This window comes from Urocampus carinirostris, chromosome 19, assembly GCF_059441175.1.
Source record: "Urocampus carinirostris isolate Australia breed hairy pipefish chromosome 19, RoL_Ucar_1.0, whole genome shotgun sequence".
Classification (NCBI taxonomy): domain Eukaryota; kingdom Metazoa; phylum Chordata; class Actinopteri; order Syngnathiformes; family Syngnathidae; genus Urocampus; species Urocampus carinirostris.
Window position 1 is genome coordinate 606,899 of NC_142367.1, and position 25,520 is coordinate 632,418.

General features: G+C 41.7%; 2 protein-coding genes across 3 annotated transcripts in view; one reads left to right on the forward strand and one right to left on the reverse strand.

The window, feature by feature from the left end:
* Positions 1-15,106, forward strand: LOC148346835 (proline-rich protein 15-like protein A). The gene is made up of 2 exons (XM_088323912.1): positions 1-90; positions 14,764-15,106. Exon 2 carries the CDS (start codon positions 14,783-14,785, stop codon positions 15,086-15,088), a length of 306 nt encoding a protein of 101 aa, XP_088180038.1. The 5' UTR covers positions 1-90; positions 14,764-14,782; the 3' UTR covers positions 15,089-15,106.
* A 3,273-nt stretch (positions 15,107-18,379) lies between these two features.
* The window catches only part of LOC148346836 (uncharacterized), a 32,745-nt gene continuing 25,604 nt past the window's right edge, over positions 18,380-25,520 (reverse strand). The window contains exons 8-13 of one of the 2 annotated variants that reach the window (XM_088324089.1): positions 24,736-24,928; positions 24,470-24,654; positions 21,412-21,507; positions 19,107-19,262; positions 18,953-19,046; positions 18,380-18,889 (exon numbers count right to left, since the gene is read on the reverse strand). In XM_088324089.1, the coding sequence (XP_088180215.1) occupies positions 18,826-18,889; positions 18,953-19,046; positions 19,107-19,262; positions 21,412-21,507; positions 24,470-24,654; positions 24,736-24,928 (788 nt within the window). In that variant the 3' untranslated portion in view covers positions 18,380-18,825. The remainder of the gene's footprint in view (positions 18,890-18,952; positions 19,047-19,106; positions 19,263-21,411; positions 21,508-24,469; positions 24,655-24,735; positions 24,929-25,520) is intronic. The other variant, XM_088324090.1, reaches the window with a different exon arrangement.

The following is a 25,520-nucleotide window of genomic DNA, read 5'->3' on the forward strand; positions in this document are numbered from 1 at the left end:
TCTACAAACTGTTCACCTGATGGGAAGACCACAAAAATGATGTAGGAACTTGTTCACTTTTGAAAACCTTCATTTTTCTCGCCCTTCAAGGTAGGACAGCCTCATCAGATTGATGGATATATACACGTTGCCTTCATGACAGTTGATGATTGGAGTTTTTCTTGCAAAACAATCAGTGTTAGGTCCGTTACTTTAAAAGGGTATTTAGTTATATTTTTTCTCACTGCTTATCCCCAAAGTAACTGGATGAGTCATTGAGTTGCTCTCTAGTAAGAGCAACAAGTTACCAGGAAATTAACTATTTATGTTACTTTAAATAGTTGTATGTAAAGGAATTTGTAATTTTCTGAGCAAACACAAAACACCACAGTAACGTATTTGACCAGAGTTTACTTGTAGTTATCGGAATTCCACCTATTTTTATTTTTCGGCTGAACTCACAAATAAAGAGCCAGCTCTTTTGGGTCCCACACGGTAGGTTCAGGTTATTTTGATTGTTTTCATTGTCAAATATGATACATAATGCATGGAAAGACTTAAAAACTGGGGAAAATGACGGAAAAAAATGGGGGGAAAAAACAGAAGAAAAAATACAATAACAAAGGGAAAAAATAGATAAAAGAAGTAAAAAGACTAAACTTAACATTTATATATATATATATATATATATATATATATATATATATATATATATATATATACGGCGGCACAGTGGTTAGCGCGAGTGCGGCACAGTTCTGAGGTCTGGGAACCTCCTGCGTGGGTTCAAATCTAGCTACCGGCCTTCCTGTGCGGAGTTTGTACGTTCTCATCGTGGTTGCGTGGGTTTCCTCCGGGCACTCCGGTTTCCTCCCACATTCCAAAGACATGCATTTCAGGTGAATTGGCCGGTCCAAATTGTCCCTAGGTGTGAATGAGCGTGCGAGTTGTCTGTTTTTTTAAAAAAAAATTTGAGCATTTTTGGAAGGGGTGTCGCTACTTCTCACATTTTCACTTTTCTCTGGTGTTTTGGTCCCCATTTACCGGGTCTAAAAATTAAATAATAATAAAAATATATTATTATCGTTATTTTTTTTTTTTTTTTTAAGGGGCGCCGCTACTTGGCGGATTTTTACTTTTCGCGGGTGGTTTTGGTCCCCATTAACCACGATAACCGAGGTCCCCCTGTATATATATATATATATATATATATATATATATATATATATATACACATATAAGGGCAGCACGGCGGCACAGTGGTTAGCGCGAGTGCGGCACAGTTCTGAGGTCTGGGAACCTCCTGCGTGGGTTCAAATCTAGCTACCGGCCTTCCTGTGCGGAGTTTGTATGTTCTCCCCCTGCTTGCGTGGGTTTCCTCCGGGCATTCCAGTTCCCTCCCACATTCCAAAGACATGCATTTCAGGTGAATTGGCCTGTCCAAATTGTCCCTAGGTGTGAATGAGCGAGCGAGTTGTCTGTCCCTGTGTGCCCTGCAATTGGCTGGCAACCAGTTCAGGGTATCCCCTGCCCACTGCCCGATGATAGCTGGAATGGACTCCAGCACCCCGCAACCCTACTGAGGATAAGCGGTGCAGCTGATGAGATGATATATATATATATATATATATATATATACATATATATATATATACAGCGGGACCTCGCTACTTCGCGGTTTGACGTTCACGGGTTCACAGCTTCGCGGGCCTGAAAAATAATAAATAATAATAATAAAATAAAATAAAATAATTTATTTTATTTTTTATTTTTTTTAAGCATTTTTGAAGGGGTGTCGCTACTTCGTGGTTTCACGTTCGAGGGTTCAGAGCTTCACAAGTCTAAAAAATGATAATAATTACATAAAATAATGAAAAACGTTTTTTTTAATTTTTTTATTTTTTTTAATTTTTTTTAAGCATTTTTGGAAGGGGCGTCGCTACTTCGCAGATTTTCACTTTTCTCAGGTGTTTTGGTCCCCATTTACCGGGTCTAAAAATTAAATAATAATAAAAAAATATTATTAGTGTTATTTTTATTTTTATTTTCTGAAGAGGCGCCGCTACTTTGCGGATTTTCACTTTTCGCCATTAACCGCAATAACCGAGGTCCCCCTGTATATATATATGTATATATATATATATATATATATATATATATATATATATATATATATCGTAAATTCTGGACTATAAGCCGCTACTTTTTTTCCAAATGTTTAGCCCTGCAGCTTATTCAGTGAAGCGGCCAATTTATGTGATTTTTCTAACGGCCACCAGCAGCACTTGAGTACAAAAGGTACGCTTAGTGCGTTGCGAGCGTGTTAGGAGTAGCGTGGTGGTACCTTTCACAGGCACGGTTTGGGATGAAAGTTATATTATTATTATCAAAGCTTTGAAAACTCTCTCGGTGTACCGTCTTTCTTTGTAAATACGTGTAACCATGCATAATATGTATTTGCAACTGTATATTTTTGTAATGTATTTATTTTAGAGACTTATTGTGATATGTTTTCTACGAGTGAATCAAAAATAAGGGGCGGAGCAAACGCGGGCTGATGGGAAGTGGGGTAAAGCTGAGTTAAATCTCTTTGTTGTTGCAGCGGACAATAGTGGATATATATTTTTCCCACCCTTAACTTTGGAAATATACATTTTTTTCGTTGGATTACTTTCAACGGGACCTGGACTTTAAAGGTTTGCATTAAATTCTAACTAACAGTATCATTTTCCATTCACGTTGCTGATTGTGGTGGATGGATTGTGTACTGTATTTGCAGTTATAATCGCGGCACCCAAAGTCAAGTTTGGGATAAACTTGTGACTGTGTTACATGTTTTTAACCGTTAGTGCATGAGGCTTATATACTGGTGCGGCTTGTGTAAGGACAAAATCAATGATGTCTGCAAAATGTGATGCGTGCGGCTTATAATCTAGTGCGCTCTATAGTCCGAATTTTACGGTATGTATATATATATATATATATATATATATATATATATATATATATATATATATATATATATGTATATATATACAGTATATATATATGAGCAGCACTGCAGCGCAGTGGTTAGCGCGTGTGTGGCACAGTTCTGAGGTCGTGGGAACCTCCTGAGTGGGTTCAAATCCAGCGGCCTTACTCTGCGGAGTTTGTATGTTCTCAACGTGCTTGCGTGGGTTTCCTCCGGGCACTCCGGTTTCCTCCCACATTCCAAAAACATGCATTTCAGGTGGATTGGCCGGTCCAAATTGTCCCTAGGTGTGACTGAGCGAGTGAGTTGTCTGTCCCCATGTGCCCTGCGATTGGCTGGCAACCAGTCCAGGGTGTCCCCTGCCCACTGCCCGATGATTGCTGGGATGGGCTCCAGCATCCCCGCAACCCTACTGAGGATAAGCGGTGCAGCTGATGAGATGAGATGAGATGATATATATATATATATATATATATATATATATATATATATATATATTACATACCTACCTGGGCAGCACGGCGGGGCAGTGGTTAGCATGTGCGGCACAGTTCTAAGTTCTTGGGAACCCACTGTGTGGGTTCAAATCCAGCTCCGGACTTCCTGTGCGGAGTTTGAATGTTCTCCCTGTGCTTGCGGGGCTTTCCTCCGGGCACTCCGGTTTCCTCCCACATTCCAAAGACATTCTTTTCAGGTGGATATGCCGGTCCAAATTGTCCCTAGGTGTGAATGAGTGAGCGAGTCGTCTGTCCCTGTGTGCCCTGCGATTGGCTGGCAACCAGTTCAGGGTGTCCCCTGCCCATTGCCTGATGATTGCTGGGATGGGGTCCAGCACCCCCGCAACCCTATTGAGGATAAGCGGTGCAGCTAATGAGATGAGATACACCTACCTACCTTGGTCATATCCCTCGAGATGGGTGGCCGACAACAAGACAAACGAAGAAAATAAAAAAGGGAAAAAGTAGCAAAAAACACACACAAAAATGTTAAGGCCATGGCCAACCCAAATGCCCAAACACCCAAACAAGTTAAGCACCTCGGCACACAAGTTGGTCATGCTTTCGTCCCTCCAGATGAAACGGGAGACAAGAAAGCGGCCATGTCACTCGGGTCAGCGTGACACAACACACTCTTCTTTTCAACAGTAGGGCCTGACAGCTTTCACTGGTTTACCCATGCCGCATCATACAGGTGCCCTGCCCATCACTTAGAACACAACTGAATGTCCCACTATCCTTTTACAACACCTCTCCACTCATTCCTATCACAAACAAGAGCTCTAGCTTCCACTATATGCAGGAGGTGCACTCATAACACCATCCATCCACGTCAATCGCGGCCTTTCTCTTGGTCTCCTTCCATTTGATTCTGCTCTGTAGATCCTCTTCAACATTCGCGCATCATCTATCCTCTCCATGTGTCCAAACCAACCGAGTACTCTCTTATCCACCCGCTTACTTAGTTCCACTACTACTCCAGTTCTGTCTCTCACAATTTCATTTTTGAATAAATCCAATCTTGTCCCTCCTAACATACTCCTCAAACACTTCATCTCAAAAAACATTTAATTTCCTTCTCAAATCTATGTTCAGGCTCCAAGTCTTTGCACCATACAACACAGTCGGCACAATAACACTCTTATACAGTCCCTCTTAACATCCATACTCATACTCTTGTTGCTCATCACTCTCCTCAGAGCACCCAAAACCTTGCTTCCTTGATTCTCTCTGTGCAATACCTTGCAATCCATTCCACCAACTGCTGCCACATCACAACCCAAGTACCTAAAACTTTCAACTTTTTCCAGCACCTGTCCATGCAACCTTATTTCTAACGCCATGCCCACTCCATCACGTGAACGCTTCATCTTCCCAACATTCACACATTCAGTGTGTGATAACGCCTATAGAACACTCTTCCAAACTCCATTACCAACCTTCTCAATGTTTCCTCAGAATCAGCCACAAGCGCTGTGTCTTTTGCAAACAACAACTGACTTACCTGCCACACTGTTCCACTGTTATCCATCATCTCTACACCTCTGCCAAGTACGCTTGCATTCACCTCTGTCACCACACCATCCATGTACACATTAAACACATGGTGACATCACACACCCCTGTCTCACACCAGTCAACACAAGGAACCACTCACTTGTCTCACTCCCTACTCTTACACATGCTCTGCTGTTCACATCAAAACTCTTCAATGCTTCCAACAACTTTCCACCCACTCCATACATTACCATCGCCTGCCCAACGCCTCTCTATCAACTCTGTCATACGCCTTTTCCAAGTCCGGAGTGCCTGGAGGAAACCCAAGCAAGCACGGGGAGAACATGCAAACTCCACACAAGAGGTTCGATTTCATGACCTCAGAACTGTGCCGCACACACTCTAAACACTGCTCTGCCGTGCTGCCCATATGTAGAGTGGGAGACCCCTGCTTTAAACCAATTTAATGAGACTCGTCTATTTCAAAAGAAAAACATGTAAATGTCTTGATGTATATGTATTCATAAATGAAAAAAAATGGATCTCTCTTCAAAATGGACCCCTTGGCCAAATTTTTGCCCCTGACTCCAAATAGTTGCTCTTCCCTGGAGTAGAACATGGAATGAATTCTAAAAGGTATGCAAATGATCACTTGATAGGTGTCCCCCAAATCAAAATTTGCTTCGGGCCCTATGAAGGTTTGGGCCCTGGTGACAGGATCTGAAAAGACGTGACGTAAACAACTCGGGGGAGCGCGGAAAACCGCTTATTCAAAGTAACGCACCGCTTTTGACCGTCAGTCAAGGTAACGGCGTTGTAACAGCGGGTTAGATTACCCCCTTCTGAAAAAAAAAAACTGCGGTACTTACAATGGCGTTATTCCCAACACTGACAACAACTGAGTCATTATCTCCATTATCCCTAATTAACTCTCTTTTCTATCCAATGTATGAATGTTGTGGTTGTTACAATAGTAACCGAATCAACTTTTCTTGGACGTCAGCTGCTTATTAATGAAACAAAGGAACAGTGTTCCTTTTTTTGCATAACCGAACAAAAACGGTAACCTATTAAAAGTCAACTGCAGCCACCACCTGAGTAAAAAATCGAAGGTCCGAGACACACCAGGAGGAAGTATGCACGTTGTAAAATTCATTTTCTGGAAGACAACCACCAGATTCAGATCAGATTCAGATTCAGATCTACTTTATTGTCATTCTAGTACACGTGTATACAGAACGAAATGTCGATACATCTTACCCGCACAGTTTACTTAAATGTACAGATATAAATAAAATGTTGTATTGAGTTGGAGTATTGAGTACTAATAATATTCCAAATAATTATGGCTATGTATAGTATTTTACAGTAGTGCAAATAGTGCAAGAGGGGCAGCTAACCAGATGTGCAAAATGGGCAGTCAGGTAAACAAGTCAGGTAAACAGTAACAATAACACTGTAACAATAACACTGTAAGTACAATAGTGCAGAGAAACAGATGTGCAAGGAGTGGCCACCCCTTGAATGCCATTGATTGACGGGCCATCTATTAGTATCGTTAGTCTATTTCACATGTGTCAAACTCATGACAAGCGGGCCAAATGTAGCCTGTCAACATGTGTTCCTTTTGTTATTCAGATTCAGATTCAGATATACTTTATTGTCATTCTTGTACACGTGTATGCAGAACGAAATGTCGATATGAGTTAGAGTATTGAAGTACTAATAATATGCTAAATAATTATAGCTTTGTATAGTATTATACAGTAGTGCAAAGAGTGCAAGAGGAGCAGCTAACCAGATGTGCAAAATGGGCAGTCAGGTAAACAAGTCACTATACAATAACAATAACACTGGAGTACGATAGTGCAAAGGAGAACAGATGTGCAAAGGAGTGGCTAGGTATAAGAGAACTGCCAGTAGTGCAAAAAAACTGTGTGTGTGATTGACTATTTAACAGTCTATTGCCCAGGGGGACAAAGTTGTTGCAGAACCTGGTGGTCCTGCACCGCACACTGCAGTACCTCTTCCCAGAGGCTAGCAGAGTGAACAGTCCATGATGGGGGTGAGAGGGGTCCCTAATGAAGTTCTTGGCTCGGTATAGGCAGCGCTTCTGGCCAATGTCCTGAATGGAGGGGAGAGAAGTCCCGATGATTTTCTCTGCTGTCCTCATCACCCGCCTCACACTAACCCAGTCGGAGGCGCTGCAGCCTCCACACCACACAGAGCTACAGCTGGTCAGGATGATCTCTATGGTGCCCCTGTAGAATGTGATAATGGTGGGTGGGGGCAGGTGGGCTCTCCTCATCCTCCACAGGAAGTACAGGCGCTGCTGTGCTCTCTTCACCACTATACTAGGCTATCATTCTACACTTTATTACTTGTATACTTTAGTTTAATGTTGTGCCTGTATACTATAACCAGTGTCTGTGTCGTGATTGCTAACTAGAGTCACCTGGAGCTATCTCGTGGACTCCCTCTGATTGGTTTATGTTCCCTTTTTAAGCACGCTACGGCGAGACCTCTTCGTCTGAGGATTACGTTAGTACCCTGTATGACTCTCCTGATTACCTGTGCCTTCTTGATCTGTTTACCTGATTCTGCCTGCCTCCGATCCGACCTGCTTCCGTCCCACGCTATGATCTTCTCTCCAGTCCCGGTAAACTTGACCTGCTAGACTTCCGCACTCCGATTGGCTACGTGTTCCGAAGCTACTTTCCCGGCGCCGCTGCTGACGTCCGACGGCCATCGCGTCTCCCGCTAGCCCTGTACGCTTCCCTAAATAAAGAATGGTAACGAACGCTCTGGGGTTTCCTGTTTTGTTCTGGTCCACCTGACAGTCTGAAAGAATGTCTGCCCGGACGCCCGGGGCGCGCATCTTTTACATCGGGCGTACAACATACAAAACCTCTCTGCCCGGTGGCCGACAACTTTTTCAAGAAAGAAAAAAAAATCTTTCGTTTTCATTTTTTATTTTTCAATTTTTTTTTTCAAAATGAAACGTTTGCTTTGTTCCAATTTCGAAATCTTTGTTCGGTTTGGAAATTTCTAAATTTCAGTTCGTTTGGCAATTTGCATACTAGGCAGCCAATCGGAAGCCTGCATCGAAAAACTTTGTGCTTCCGGACTTTCCGGAGACTTATAAGGTCGTACATTTGCATATCATTTTCCAAAGAAGATGCACAGATAACACAAGAAAAATGGATACGTGGTTAGGAATCAAGCCAATACCTCAGCCCCAGAAGAAAAGTTCAAAAGAACCTAATAAAATTTCTGAAGCTACAAAACGTAAACATACATTAAAAGCATCGTGGAAAGAGGAGTTCACGTGGCTTGTAGCAAACGACGCAACGCAAACGTTGCATGAATGGAGATGAGTACCGTAAAATCCAGACTGTAGAGCGCACATGATTCTAAGCCGCACCTACCACTTTTTAAGTAATTAGCCACTTTTATACTTATACAAGCCGCACCGCTGTACAAGCCGCGTGCGCACGCATTAAAACTTGTGACACAATCAAAAGTTTAACCCAGACCATGCTTTAAGTTCCACGATTGTAACTTTTTTTGGTTTGAACAAATTTATTGACACTAATAACAGCAAACAAACAATGTGAGGTTTGAACAACCCTTCTCGACAATCTTAACAGCAATCAAGCATATTCACAATTCCGTTATGTCTGGCAATATGACGTTTTAACATTTTTTTCTGACATTTTTAACATCTTTGTTAGTGTCAATAGATCTGTCCAAGCCAAAGTCCCGCGATTGTTTTTTGGTCTGAACAAATCCATTGACACTAACAGCAGCAAACAATGTGAGGTTCGAACAACCTCTCTCGACAATCTCAACAGCAATCAAGCATATTCACAATTTTGTTATATCTGACAGTATGACGTTTTAACATTTTTTTCTGACATTTTCAACATCAATTAAGCAATTTCAGAGTTATTATCGACACTTTTAACATTCCTTATATCATGTTCTAACAATATGAGGTTTGAACTATTTTTATCGACACTTTTAACAGCAGTCAGCCAATGTGTAAAGGGTAATACTATTGTGCAAGGGCATAGCTCTGTCTTCTTAAATGGGATTCCATCCCACCCTCCCAAGCAGCATCCTCTCCCTTCTTACTTCTACCTTCCACAACCAGGCCGTTGCTGCCGGGACCACCACAGTGGAGCTCCGGCTGCCGGGACCCCCACAGTGGAGCTCCGGTTCCCCCCTCCGGGACCCCCACAGTGGAGCTCCGGTTCCCCCCTCCGGGTGGGTGCAGACGATTCTTCTTTATGGCCGCTCGCAGATTGTATGGTATCTGCAGCCTTTCGGAGCACAGCCACGGGGGGATCTGCCTGCACCTCCATACCAGCAGGTTTCTGGAGGTCCAGTTGGCGTCTTTGATGGGGGCGAGAGTGAGCCAGTCCTTGGCAAAGTCGTTCTATGACCTTTTCGACCGACTCACCCCGTAAAGCACGTACTGTGCATCAGGGACCTCCCCTGCTGGCAAGTCCGGGAATTTTCCTAGGTGGCCGGCCATTGCCCACAGGTCCTCGGCAGCGCTGCACTCACAAAAAAAGGTAGACAATCTTAGAACCACAATCGCCATCATGAATGGAAAATGATACCCGTAATTAACGTATGATGCAGACTTGTAAAGTCCGGACTTTACAAGTCTGCATCATACGTTAATTACGTTGAAAGTAATCCAAGGAAACAAAATGTATGTTTCCAAAGTTAAGGGTGGGAAAAATATATATCCAATATTGTCCGCTGCAACAACAGACGGATCTACCGGTAACTCAGCTTTACCCCACTTCCCATCAGCCCGCGTTTGCTCCGCCCCTTCTTTTTGATTCCCTCGTAGAACACATAAAGAATAACTCTCTAAAATAAATACATTACAAAAATATACAGTTGCAAATACATATTATACATCTCATCTCATCTCTCATCTCATTAGCTGTACCGCTCATCCTCATTAAGGTCGCGGTGGGGCTGGAGCCCATCCCAGCCATCTCCGGGCAGTGGGCAGGAGACACCCTGAACTGGTTACCAGCCAATTGCAGGGCACACGGGGACAGACAACTCACTCGCTCATTCACACCTAGGGACAATTTCGACCGGTCAATTCACCTGAAATGCATGTTTTTGGAATGTGGGAGGAAACCGGAGTGCCCGGAGGAAACCCACGCAAGCACGGGGAGAACATAATAAACTCCGCACAGGAAGTCCGGAGCTGGATTTGAACCCACGCAGAGGGTTCCCATGACATGAACTGTGCCGCACATGCGCCAACCACTGCGCTGCCGTGCTGCTCCATATTATACATGGTTACACATATTTACGAAGAAAGACAGTACACCGAGAGAGTTTTCAAAGCTTTAATAATAATAATATAACTTTCATCCCAAACCGTTCCTTTGAAAGGTACCAACACGCTAGTAGGATCACGGTCGCAATGCATCAAACGTGTTTGTCAAAAAAAATCATCCCGTAATTGTGAAATTCACGGTAGATCGTCCTCAACTTCCTCTTCATAACTATCGCCATCAAGGGCGTCCTCCTCAGCATCGGAACGTACTTTTCCTTTACAGACAATGTATGCATAAACTTAGAGGTTGCAGTTTTTCTTGGCGCACATATTCTACTGGTCTTAATCTTACCTTTTATACTCCAACGCCGCTGGTGGCCGCTAGAAAAATTACATAAATTGGCCGCTTCACTGAATAAGCCGCAGGGCTGAACATTTGGGAAAAAATTAGCGGCTTATAGTCCGGAATTTACGGTAAATACAGGTCCATACTGATGGTAGATGGAAAACAGCGATTTCATATATATGGAATGAATGTTATAAGTAGAATTATAATAAACTTAATTTTAAATTGTTTTTCTGTTATATATTCTGATGATCAATCCTTCATACTTTGCAACAATGTTTTTCCGCAATGAGTCATCTTATTGTGTTTCAAGTTGGGAAAAATGGGGCAGGCAACTTTATGGCTGGGCAGGCAACTTTTCAGAGTTGTCTGCCCTGGTGTCGGCTAACATTTTGTCATGAGTTTCAGACACAGGCTAAATGCATTAAATTGAGGCACTCATCAAAAATACTCGGGTTTGCAGTGCACACTTTATATCATAAAGAGAAACTAAACGTTTATGATTGTTGCTTTTAAGGTCATGTTACTTATTATATCAGCAAAAATCTTGTTATTTTCTTCATTTCAGCTAAATGGTAGGCGTGTAGCCTAAACGCCAACAGTAGCCTTGTGAACACTGCATGGGTCGAAAATAAAAAGAGGCATGCATTACAAACAATCATTGGGCATACAATTCAAGTATTTTAATAGATACATTTAATCACTTGTTTATTTACTGGTTTTTTAATATATTTGATTTTTTTAAATCCTGAAAACGATCACCAACGTTTTTTTCTCTGAGTCTATACACAAAAACACAACATAACGAGAACTTGCAGCTACCACAGCGTTTCTTTCCTCCGTCTTCTAACCATCGCATTTATTATTATTCACGCTATTAAATGGTCTCTACTAAACTACACTACGAAATAAAAAAGATTGCACGTGAGTTTTCCGCTTATCAGCATCAACAAGAAAAAAAAATAAAACATTTAACGACCTTCAGAGTCAACACAGCAGAACAAACAGAAGGTGAGACCACCTTTCTTTTTTATGTCTGCCAGCTGCAGATAAGAGCTCTTGTTATCTATTTGTGGGACAAAATCAAACAACTTCCCCGGCAGAATCATGCTGGATTAAGTTTGCAGCTGGTGGCAATAAACCAAAAGTATAAGAAACCCGTGTGGAGGAGAAAAAAAAGGAACTCTCGCATTAAAAACTAGAAATATTCAGTGTTGTTCACGATACTTAAAAAATGAATCAGTTGTAGTTACTTACTACTTCTTCAAAAAAATAACTGAGAAAATAACGGAATTAGTCTATAGTAAAAGTAATGAGTTACCAGGGAAAGTAACTATTTACATTACTTTTAAAAAAAGTTGTATGTCCAAGAATTTCACATTTTCTGAGCAGTCTGTTGAATAGAGAAGAACAGACAGGTAGTTGTGTTATAAAACCTTGTAATATTTTTTGAACATCACAGAAACAGATTTATTATACATTTGAAGTCCAACAGAAATAAACAAAACAATAGAATAAAAAAAACAAACAATCGACATCTACTTAAACTGTCATGATTACTGACGGGCATCACCTGTGCCCGCTCATTTTGCCTTACCTGATTGGTTCCCTGTTCCTTTTTAAGACCAGTCCTGTCACTCTCCGGTTGTCAGTCCGTCAGCAAACCTCTGTTGTTACAAGGCAAGCATTTTGACTCAGACTCCCGCCTGTCACGTTTTTGCACCGTTTTTTCCACCTGTCCGTTCCTGATCTCCCCGTTTGTCTCAAAAACACACAAAAACGTACAAAAACGTGCAGAACAATGTACTTAAACCCCAGGAAATCGTACGTAAACAAGCAGAATACACACAAAAACGTACGTAAGCACGCACAAAACGTATGTAAACACACACAAAAACGTACGTCGATACAAAGAGGCAAGTAAGCACGCAAAAAAACATACGTAAACGTGGAGAAAAATGTACGTAAAAATGCACAAAAACGTACGTAAACACGCACAAAAACGTACATAAACACACACACAAATGTTAGGAAACATGCCCAAAAACTAACGTAAATACTTGAAAAAACTGTCAGGACCAGAACGGAAACAGGACCCAATTGCGTAGAGTTTACCACAAGTTTTATGGAAGGAAAGAGGAAGGGCTGCGCCCACGATCCGGTGTTCACTGGACGCGGGGAGCAAGTCGCTCTTGTACTCGGATTGTGATCCGAACACGGAAGTGGAGCTTCCGTAACGAGCGATGGCGGTGTCAGGGACGGAAAAACTGGTCAGTAGCCGGGACTGGGAGAGCAAGACGTGGTCGGGGTCGGAAAAGAGTCGTAAGCCAGAACGGGAGAGTAGACATAGTCGGGGACAAAAAGAGGTCGTAAGCCGGGACGGGAGAGCAGACGAGGTCAGGATCAAAACAGGTCGTAGCCGGAGACAGAACAAAACAAAACGGTACAGGTGGGAGTCAGGGTCGAAAAAAGGCTTGCCTCGTGTACACTGAGGTTCGCAGATAAAGTGACAACAGGGGATTGACAGGAGTGGGTTCAAATAGTGACGGGGAGCCAATCAGAACCCGCGGCGGTTGGCACCAAATGAACGGACACAGGTGAGTCACATCAGTAATCATCACAAAAACGTACATCAACAATTACAAAAATCGTACGTAAACATATAAAATGTACAAAATACACACAAAAACGTACGTGAACACGCACTAAAATGTACATAAACATACACAAAAAATAAAACATAACAAGCACTAAATTACACAAAACCGATGTAAACATATAAAAAGTACATAAATACACACAAAAAACATACATGAACACACACAAAAATATACATAAACACACAAAACATATGTAAAGACAATAAACTTACGTAAATACACACGAAAATGTACGTAAATGCACATTGCTGTTTACCTCGCAATTCACTCTGGGTAATGAGGTAGAAAAAATAATTTATTTTGATATCAATAGCACTGAACATACCATTGGTACAAAAAAACCCTACCCTCTGAAGAAAAAGGAATTCTATTTTTTTTAAAGCCCTGGTTTATTAGGATTTGACCTGATTTTTCTAATGCGAACGAAAAGAAGACAGCAGACAAACATGCAAAGAAATCTTAGGTATGGATTTTATTACGTAAAAGAAATACAAATTTGTCCACCCATGATCTTTTATAAAAATCAACATTGGTATGTATTTTGAAGAGTATTCAGATCAATGTTTGTTTGTTTCTTACTGTGTCAGGAGGAGAAGGGAAACAGGACCCAATTGCGTAACGTTTTCCACAAGTTTTATTGAAAGAAAGGAAGGGCTGCGCCCACGATCCGGTGCTCGCTGGACGCAGGAAGCAAGTCGCTCTCGCACTCGGATTGTGATCCGAATACAGATCTTCCATAGCAAACGATGGCGGTGTCAGGGACAGAAAATAGGTCGATAGCCAGGACAGGGAGAGCAAAAACGTGGTCAGGGTCGGATACGAGTCTTAAGCCAGGACAGGAGAGTAGACGGAGTCGGGATCAAAAATGAATCGTAAGCCGGGACCGGAGAGCAGACGTGGTCGGGATCAAAACAGGTCGTAGCCGGAGACAAACGGGAGCAAAAATGGGACAGGCGAGAGTCAGGGTCGAAAAAGGCTTGCCTTGTATAAACAGAGGTTCGCAGACGGACCAACAACAGGGGACTGACAGGACTAGATTTAAATAGGGACAGGGAGCCAATCAGACCCCGCAGCCTCTGGCGCCAAACAAGCAGGCACAGGTGATTCACATCGCCAATCATGACATACTGAAAGAAAGTTTTCTGTACCACTAAGAGACACTAAATATTACACACTGTCCCTTCAAAGAACAAGCTTCATCTGATCCTAATAGTGCATTTATATTTGATTTTCAGTGGCCGCTAGAAAAGGACTTTCACCATTTTCATCCTGCTATTAAAGAAAACCATGACCACACGAGTGATATCACTCTGTGTGATAAAGACTCTTTGAACTTATTTGGGAATTGTTAATACATACTCAAAAGAGGAAAATATTTAATTTTAAACTTTTAAACATGGACACAAGATACTCATTTGTTGAATTATTCAGGCATCAACCCAACACTAAAAGTCAACTAGCGCCCTCTATGACCCATTTTGTGACTCTGCCCCCAGGTCTTCACCCGCCACCGTCATGTCGGAGCCCAGCTGGTGGAAGCTGACCTTCTCCCGCAAGAAGTCCGAGTCCAAGGTGTTATACGAAATCCCGGCAGAGTACAGCAAAGAACCCTCGGCAGCAGGGGGCTGCGGTGGCCCCCCGCCCGCATCGGCCGACTTTAACACTAGGCTGGAGAAGATCGTGGACAAGTCGCCCACTAAGGGGCGCCATGTCAAGGTTTCCCACTCTGGACGCTTTAAAGAGAAGAAGAAGGTCCGGCCCACGCTGGCCAAGAAGCCAGAACTCTTCACAAACAGTCCTCAATTTGAGGACCCTAAATAGAAAAACAACCAACAAGCAACAAGACTTCATAGCTGCATTTTTATTTTGATACGTTCGAAAAACATGTTCAATAATGTTTTGTTCTTGTTAACGATATTTTGATCTTTTATTTTGGAGGCTTGAATTCATGTGTCTTAAACTCAAATAACTTGGGGTAAGGTTAAAAAAAAAAACTGAAAAAAACAGACAACCCTTCTCAAATAGCTACACACAATAAAATCTAAAAATGCTAAATAACTGATAATCATTATGAAAAAAAAGCCTGCTGCCACCTCCAATATAATTATGTAAGGTCATATTTTATTTTTACACACATTAAAAAAAAGCGAAAAACATTCTGCTTTATTTTATAACTGCAAAATCAATATTGTTGTCACGGTTGTCATGGCGCCCAATTACAAACTTACTAACCGATAGCGGCGTCAGTCATGCAAGGCATTAGGGATTCAGTGTCTTGCCCAAGGACCCTTCGACATATAACACAGAGCCTGTGACCTCTTGATCCCAAGACGAGTATTTTACCTCCTGAGCTATTGCCGCCTAACATTCATGACTCCCCATTTCCCGTAAAATAAAAGGCTTGTGTGAGAAACGTCACGCGTTTGGGTCCTGTTCCGGTTCATGACAACTGTATTCCAAAACGGCATGACTTTTTTAAACTCCAATGCACTTTACAAATGGAACACTACAAGAAAGAAAAAAAAACGTAGTTTTTATACACTAATCTTTCCTTTAAAATCTTACATGAAAAGTAGCATTTGTGTAAAATCACACTTTGACAAAATAAGTGCCAAAGGCAAGATAAAAAAAAAAAAGAAGAAAAAAAATGATTATAAACAAAATAAAATAAAAAATTATATTCAGAGCTTATTTGGGCCACACAGTAATTTTGTCTACCATCTTGCTGCACTCTGTGGCACGAGTTTTCCTTTGCATTAGACAACAGTGCCTTCTAGTGGTCACTGCCTCCTGTTTTTTTTTGTATACTGAAAGGGCTGCACAGACCACTGACTATCACGGACTACCTACTATTTATTGCTCACTTGGGCTTTAAAGCAAATGCTTGAGAAGCTATGACAATTTTTGGAAGCTAACATTGGAGATCATATCTCGATTTTCCCATGACCGTTTGAAATGAAATGTTGTTAGAAATACATATTTTTAAATGATGAAATGTACATACATTTACTGTATATAATTTTCACAGTATCAAAGGCAGAACACAAACCTGCTTTTATCAACTAATAGAGGCAACTAAACCATTACTATACCGTCTACTACGAGTTTATGTATAATTCTTTTATGAAAACGTATTCTTAACCTTTTTCGTCTTTTTATTTTTCATCTTTTGGGGGTTTGGGTTGGCATTTGGACTGTATTTGAAACAATCATTCTCTTTCACCATTTTCATACAGATGAGAGAAAACCGTCAGAGCGTGTCTGAAACCACTTTCCTCCCTTCCATTCCCCCTGCCTCCTTTAGTCCAGCCTAATGCACAGATAAAATTCAGATAAAAGCAGATTAGCGCAGTGAAAAAAATATATATTTAAAGGCTCTTTAAACTCGACATAATTGTCTGCCATCTTGCTGCTAAGGGTACCTGAAAAACCTCAGGGGGACTGAAAAAGGCAAAAACTGAAAAATAAAATAGTGAGTTTTGGTCACTTTGAGTCAATGTAGTTCGTATTCTCCCTTGTGCATTATAGCACTCGCTTTTGGTTGCACTACAACATACAACTCGTGGTCAAATAATACACACTGCCCCTTTAGATCAAAATTTGCATTGTTTAACATTGACAGCTAGCATCCGTGTCCACAATGCTAGCATTAACAGTTAAAATCAGAGATGCCAAGCTAGCTACTGAACTGATGTGATCCAGACCCAGAACTGAATGGATCAGGGGTCTCCAACGTGGTGCCCAAAGGGACCAGGGTGGTTCCCTAAGGACAGTTCAGCTACCACCAGACCTGTTATAAAAACCATTAGATCACTAATGCTGGATCATTCTGGTTTTCTAGTAAAATTACTTTTTATTTGTTGACTGAAGACTTATATAATTAACCTGGTAATAGCACAGTAATAACATAGTAATACCATAAGTTGTAATTTGAGAAATTCAAATAAATAAATTCCTTTAGCTTACATGGGCAATCTAAATCTATTCAAGTGTTGATAATTATTTTTAAGCAAATATTTAAGAAAATAAAGTGAGAATCTATTCATGTACTGAACAAATTTATTGATTGATCTTTCTATACCAGCTCGGTAGCCTAAATGGTAGGGCGCCCGCTCCGAGACTGGGAGGTCGCTGGTTCAAGCCTCGGCCGAGTCATACCTAAGACTTACAGGTCAGAAAAAGACTCTAGCCACCTCCCACTAGTGGGACATGGATCTGTATATAATAATAAATAATAATCTTTTTGTTGATTTGTATTACAGGAAAAACAACAAACTAAATTCCAATTTATGGGTTTTATAAAGTGTTTTTAGGTAGTGTATAGCTACCTTTTTAGCTTTGAAGCTTGCTAGCTTCATACCTTTTTAGCTATTAAGCAGGCTTTGAGTTAGCGTTTTACCTTTTTTTTTTGCATGATATCTAGCTAGCATTTTACCTTTTTGTTAGCTATCAGGCTTAATTGGGCCTCCTTTCTAGCTAGCAATCTAGCTTTTTTTAAGCTTTCTATCTGGCTATTTAGTTGGCTTTTTACTCGATTAGCTAGCTATCTGCTCCTGTTTAGTTTTTTTAACTGCTTACCTTTGTAGCTAACTATCAAGCTATTTTCTTTAGCGATTCAGCAAGCTATCTAGCTAGATATATACATTGTATGTATGCTTTCTAGCGAACATTTATCCTTTTTGCTAGTTATTAAGCGAAACTTTTGGCTCCTTTCTAGCTATCTATTTAATCATTTAGCTATTTAGCTGCCTTTTAGTTTTTTACCTGTTCACATTTCTAGCTAACTATCAAATACTTTTTTAAGCTATCTAGCAAGCCATCTAGCTAAGTTGTGAATCTAGAAATTCATATGAAACTGGGTGCCCTTTGCGCTAATTAGCAACAAAACGTATCTCTCAGTTGGAAAAAGGTTGGAGACCCCTGGATTAGATGATCTAATTGTGTACTTTTTATATGTAGTATAGTATAGTATAGTATAGTATAGTATAGTATAGTATAGTAAAAAATTGTAACGTTTGTAATTAGCAGCTAGCGTAAATGTTCAACACGCTACCATTAGCTATAAAAGACAGTGAAATTTCCATGAGCTATTGAATGATTTCACATTAATACACACCGTCAACTTCAACCAATACTTCCCCTTATTATTTATTGAGATTCCTCATATTAAGCGATAATAAAACTTTGAAACACAATGTGGCACCTGTTTACTCACAGCAGAGCAGAAAGCAATACAATATTAGTAATCTATGATGACTTTGTTGTCTACTACTAGGGACCGAGATGTTTCGGATGAGAGCGGAATTGGCAGACATAATTTGAAAAACATATACAATACAGGGAAAACATATAAGTTGACAGGTGTGTTAGCTTCTACTGTGAAAATAGCGGCTAAAGCCAAGCTAGCAACGGAAGCAATGCCATTCGCAATTGAGGCTAGCAGCTGCCAGGCAAAAATAGTCGATCAAAGCATCTTGTAATTTTTGAAGATGTTATTTTAGTCCGTCCCGATCTCAAATGTTTACATGTACCGCCCCGTTCCTGGCACGATTCAGGGACTACGGATCGAAAAAACCTTCGCCATGCTCGCTCAGCTCCATGGTGGAGTAGTCCATAGGACGCCTACAAGTGGAATCGGAAAAAAATAAATGAGAATACAAACATACAATTGTGACAAAAACTTGCCTCCTTTTGTAGAAAAACATGACGAGCGCTACGGCCATCGCGAGGATAAGCAGCGCCGCCGCCGCCAGACCGATCTGCATACCCAAGCGAGACCCTAGGAAAGAAATTCGCGATCGTAAAAAAATGATGACCTCATCAATGAGACATCACCAACCTGCACCGACACGGCGGTCGCTGAGGGGGGCTGAGCAAAAGTCAGCATGTTGGTTGAGTTGCGCCGTCTGGGTGATGAGCGCCCTCTGGTGATCGGAGACGGCCCAGATACTGCCCCACACTCGCAACCAGCCAGACACGCAAGAAAAATTGGCCACTTTAAAGGTACAGAGTGTTTATGAAGACCAGAACCACTAGTAAAAAGTAAACATCCGCAAAGTAGCATTGCACCATCATAAAAGCCCCACCATCTAAATGGCGTTCTCACTCTGAAAGGAAAAGCCCCACAATTTCATTTGAGTTGTTTTTGTCATGGTTGCCATGGAGCCCACTTGGCCGCGCCCGAGTGTGTCACGGTTGCCATGGTGCCCACTTGGCCACGCCCATGTGTGTCACGGTTGCTGTGGTGCCCAATTGGCCCTGCCCGTGTGTGTCACGGTTGCCATGTTGCTCAATTGGCTCCGCCCATGTGGCGCAGCTACGGCTCGTCGAAAGATTGACTTTCTTTGTATATAAAGCTCAGCGCTCTCTTGCTTCTGTGTCAGCCCGTCAACGAACTTCTGCCCCACAAGACGTGGGTTCTGTCCTGTTTTCCTGTGATATCTGCAGTCCGGTATTGTTCCCATTTATTTCTGTACTGTTTAATTTCGGGTTCCAGTTTTGTTTTCCGTCTATTCTTGTCCTGTTGGTTAGTTTCTCCAGTTTTGGTTCCCGTCTAGTTTCTCCTGTTTATTTTCGTTACCTTGATTCTTTATCGATCTAGTCAATCTCTGGCGTCCGGTCCTTCCACGCCATACCGGCTTCCTAACGTGCATGACTTCCCATTTCCCATAAAATAAAGGGCTTGTGTGAGAACGCCACGCAATTGGGATCTGTATCTGTTCAGGTTCTGACAGTTTTTTGTTTTGTTAAAGTCGTATACTCTCGGTAAGGACATCATCTCGAGGTAAGTATGCCCTTTTGAGGGCTGTTATTAAGGTGTGAACGTACTTCGATGATTTTCTCTTTGTGCGGGGGGGGCTCTGGTCACCATTAACCACGATTACCAAGGGATCGCTGTACATGTTTTTTTTTTTACATACAATCTATATAAACTGTATTTCAACAGTATATTCCAATTATATTCTGAGATAATGCATTTTGAAGACGGCCTGCTTTGTCTTTAACATCCTGAGTTGCTTATTTTATGTCACTGAGAGTGCTGCTGCCCCCTAATGTAGCGAAGGTGCAATGCACTTAATTCTAGGACAGTAAAAAAATTAAAAGTTCCCAATATCAAACGCACCCCCTTTTTACAGAGCCCCTTTATTCAAATATTAACGTTTTGGCCAGATAGAAAACTAGTGCAAAAAACAAATGAATTTTCCAATTTATAAAATTCAAGTGTCAAATTAACAATAAACAAAATACTGTACATACAAATGAATGTTGTACACCAACAAATGTATAAGATACTCTTTTCCTACCACATAATCCAAAAATCATATTAGGGTCCGACTAATCATATAAAACATAAACAAAAAAAGAGGAATAATTTAAATTTTATGTGAGACAATGATTTAATCCACCAAAAATATAAGAAAACAATTGCTCAATATTGGTTGTAACAGGACAATTCCATCCATGCCAAATCTACTCCTTTTAGCGTAATTGGGTTGTAATATCTTTAAGTGACAGCTCGATTTATTTGGTTTCGTGCTGTCCGCTGCCAACATTTATTACATAACAAGCACACCAGTCTCTGCTTGTCTCCCTCTGTAGTCGCAGTGAAGTTCTATGTACGCTTTTTCAAACTTTCCCGTATTAGCTTTCAGGAGATTTTGTTCATCTCTTTACCCGATCTCTCTCTGGCTGTCAACTCAAGATATTTTTTTTATTGTGTCACTTGAAGGTCCACTCTACTTCATGTCAACACCTCATACTCAATGCTTTTACTGCTTTATATTATATGAGGGCTAATTTAAAACAAAACACTCTGCCAAGAGAGCGCAGCTGCGCATAGTGTAGTGAAGGAGCCATTGCCCAAAGTCAAACGTGCCAACGCCCCCTTGACGGAGCAATGCCCCACTATTTGAGAACCACTGTATTAATGCGATTCACCATTTTGAAAGTGTTGTGTTCCTTCAATGACATTACAGCTCCTCAGGAAACAAGCAAGATGGGTCAGCACGTGAAATATTTTGCAACATATTTGCATAATTTGGGACAAGAACGCTACACGTTCTGTGCCTAATCAATAAAAAAAAATCTGTTTGGGAATACCTTTGACAAGCGTTTATTGTTGACGAGCACAATTTTTTTCTCACCCTGGAGTGATAACGCAGAGATTCCACAGAGACATTTCTGTTCCAGATAGTGGGCCACTTGGACAGTCCTTCTTCCCGCAAAGACCCCATTGCAGTCTGCAATTAAGCCACATAAATCGATATTTAGCATGCTAGTATCCAGCAATATGGTGAAAATAAAAAAGAAGCTGTGGTTGCTTTCCATTTGTGTACTTTCTAGTGACTTTTGGTGGTTAGTTCAATTGGTATTTATAACGTGTAGAATTGAGATAATTAGTTTTTCAAAAGGACAGCATATATTTTTATTATTTAACACATGCTAATGGTTAAAAAGTAAAATTTGTCATTGAAAAAAAGAACAATATTTTTTTGTACAAAAAATGAAATATTTTAATTATGAGTCCCTAATGTTTGATTCCTTATTTTCAATGGCCACAAAAAGTCAGCCAATACTTGCATATTATACTATTCACCACCATACACTACACTACCCTATACTATAATATGTGTACACTATACTATCTGTATACTTTACTATGCCATTTTATACTATATCATATCATCCGTATACTATACTATACCCTCTGTATACTGCTATAATATGCTTTCTGAATACTATATGTATACCACACTTTACTATCAGTACAATGTACTTTTCTATACTATTCCATCTGTATACTATACACTCTGTTCACCACACTAGACTATACTATTCCATCTGTATACTATACTACATGATCTGTACACTAAACTACACTTGACTACAGAATACCTTCTGTATACTTTCTGTAAACTTTATTTTACTATAATTTACTATACTATAGTATAGTATATACTATAGTATAGTATATAGTATATAGTATAGTATAGTGGAAGAAGAGCCAGAGCTAGCGAAGCGGCTAGCGGCGTTATAAGTCTTCGGTACCATCCGTAATCATGGTAAATTCGAACTCACGACCAAATAAGATCGAGTGCTGGTGGAAACCATCGAAGCGCACGGGGAGCGCAGTTGCTGTGTTTTGCGGAAACGTGGCTCACGTTTAGCATTCCGGACGCTAACGTGTAGCCACCCGGAGCTACCCGGAGCCATCCGGCTTCAACGCCGCTAAACAGAGACACGAAAGCCGGGGGGAATCGGAGAGGAGGCGGACTTGCTAACACGAGGTGGTGTATCCCTGGATTTTCACAAAGAAAAGTTTTCCATCTGCCGCAGGGATGTCGAACTTTTGAACTGGCATGACGTCATCCACTCCGCTACAAGCACCCCTAGGGCATCATGTTAATCTGTTAATAAACAACGGGGTAGACTGCTGGAAGAGTGAATTTCCCTACGGGGATGAATAAAGTATCTATCTATCTATCTTATCTATACTACATATATCATCATGGCAACCCGAGGACCCATTCGAAAGGGAGAGGTCAGGATCACCTTTGCCTCCCAGTTCATGTCCTGCAATCAACTGGATCCTGGGTGTGGTCATACCTGAGGCCAATCCACTGATTGCCCATGGAGCAGCATTAAAACTCTGCTTCCCAGAGAATAGGAGAGTGAAGACCAATCAGGGGAAGGGAATGTGCCAATCCCTCCACGCCTCTGTGATAAGTGGCCAGTGGCTGAATCGTTTTTTGAAGTGAGAAGAGGAATCACAGTGGCATTGCTGGAAAAACCACAGAATAAATGAAGACCACCAGGCAGGAGAATCCATGAAACACGCACATTGAACCAACGAGGGGTTACCCCCAAAGTCATCCAATCCTCCTCCTGCTCAGCGCCCGCGCCTCCTGGTAAACAGAGACTCCAGGAAATGCATCACCTACGGGGAGATGGGTAACTTCGCCAGGTTTTGCCCAAAGGGGGATGATTTGATGCCCTCGGCCAGCTCCTTCAACCCCAAGGTAACATCTGTCAGTATGTCACTTCCTAATGGGCCCACAAAGGGAATCCAGCCATTAGGTTCCCACTGAGAGTAGGAAACAAAGACAATAAGGCTTTGGCAGACTCTGGCAGCTCTACAAATCTAGTTCGGGCAGAATGTATGAGTAGTGGGCAAGGTACGCCATTAACGTGACGTGTGTTCATGGTGAGGCTAGAAAGTAAGACACTTCCCGTCTGGAACGTCAGTCCCCTCGAGACCACTGCTGGGCTTCTGTGGGAATAATTAAAAAGCTCCCTGTTGCAGTTCTAAATGCTAGATGCTGTCCATTATACACACACACTATATACCAGTCCAGCAGGAATCCCCCTTAACAGACGGTTGAGCAGAGAAGACAAGCCAGGTCTGCAGTCTCTACCCCAGCAGTCTCCTCACCACCTGGGTCATCTAACGAGGAAAAAGGAAAGTCAATGGCAGCTCCGGAACAAGACTCCCTGCCTATCCACAGCTGAGAGTCCAGGCGGCAGAAAGCCAGGTTTGGAATGACCCTCTTCTAACAAAGTATTTTCAGAGTACCCAGTGGCAAGTGTGGATGACGAAAGAAACCGAGGGAAGTTCTGCAAAGCACAGCGATTGGGACTCCCTGTAGAGATCCTCACCAAGGGACCTCCTTCATGTAATGGGTAATGAAAGAGTTGTGCAAATTGTTAAAGGTGAGCCAATTCCGTAACTCTACCCCCAAACTTTTGGTAGAGAGCTTCAACAAGACGGTAAAGCAAATGCTAAGAAAGGGAATTTACGTGGATGGGAAAAACTGTTGCTTCCACATGTACTGTTTTCCATCAGCGAAGTACCGCAGGGATCAAAGGGATTCTCTCCATTTGAGCTACTGTACGACAGAAGACCCAGAGGACTGTTGGACATAGCCAAGGAAGCCTGCGAGCAACAATTTGCCCCGCATCTCTTAGTGGTGGAATACGTGGAACAGATGCACTCCGGAATGGCAAAGGTCTGGCCAGTGGTACAAGTTTGAAATATCCAATAAAGTGTGTTCCACTTCATGATTGTGTCCCAATTATTGTTGATGCTTTACAAGAAATTACAGTTTTATACGTTGATGTTTGAAGTCTGTAATGTGGCAAAATACAATACTACACTACACTAAATTACACTACACAACACTATGGTTTGACTTCATTCCTTACCTCCCGACCTTTCCGGCCAGCCACCCGAGGGCGGTCCAAGGCAAATGTTGATGTGACTGGAAAAGGTGGGGCTTGGGCAGAGGTTTTTCCGCCTGGGCGTCGCCAAAGACGTGATCCAAGAGGAAGGGCTTCTAGTGTTGCAGCACGCGCAGCGGCTCAGCGAAACCGCACTAGTTTTTATCGTCCTGAAAATAAACATTTGGGGAAAAACTCATTAACAACACTGTCAACCCGACCATGTGGAAACGTTCCCAATAAATGCTAACTTGAAAGCAGGAATGACGCGGCTTCCCCTGGTGGCCACGTTGGATAGCTGTGAGTGGGCGTCGCCAAAGACCAGCTCATCCCGCTTACTGGAATTGGTAAGGGCTGCGGCAGCTCGGCACACACTGAACAAGTCGTAGCAAAGGAGCACCGTCCCTCGAGCTGGCACGGCTTCGCCTTCCGGGAAAGCCTGATCTATGCGGAGGAGCAAGAAAAGGGAAGAAAAAGCGACGATTTGCACCTAAAAGTATACAGTGGGACCTCTTCATATGAGCTTAATTCATTCCAGGATCATGCTCTTGCTTGAATTGCTTGTACAACAAGGAGGAAGAAGGTATGGGTCGGTGGCTGGCGTTGCCAACGCTATCCTCAGTTTATCTAAATACCACTCTTTGCGCTTTCCTAAAAGGTGAGCCACCTCATCGGACAGCTGCATAATAATAATTGCCTAATTGCCTTGAAAATATTAGAGAGGCCTGTAACTGTCAACATGGGTAAACTTCAACCATGAGAGACAGAATATGGAAAAAAATAAAATCACATTGTAGGATTTATTTCCAAATCAAAGTGGAAGAAAGTATTTGGTCAAGAAAGATTGCTGACTGTCAAGGAAGTATAAAGGGGCTCCACTCTTTACTTGTATTAATGGAACCTGTTTTAACTCATTATTGGTATAAAAGGTATAAGACAGCCACACTCCAAATTCAACTATGGCCAAGACCAAAGAGCTTTTTAGGGACACCAGAGACAAAATTGTTGACATGCACCGGTCTGGGAAGACTCATTC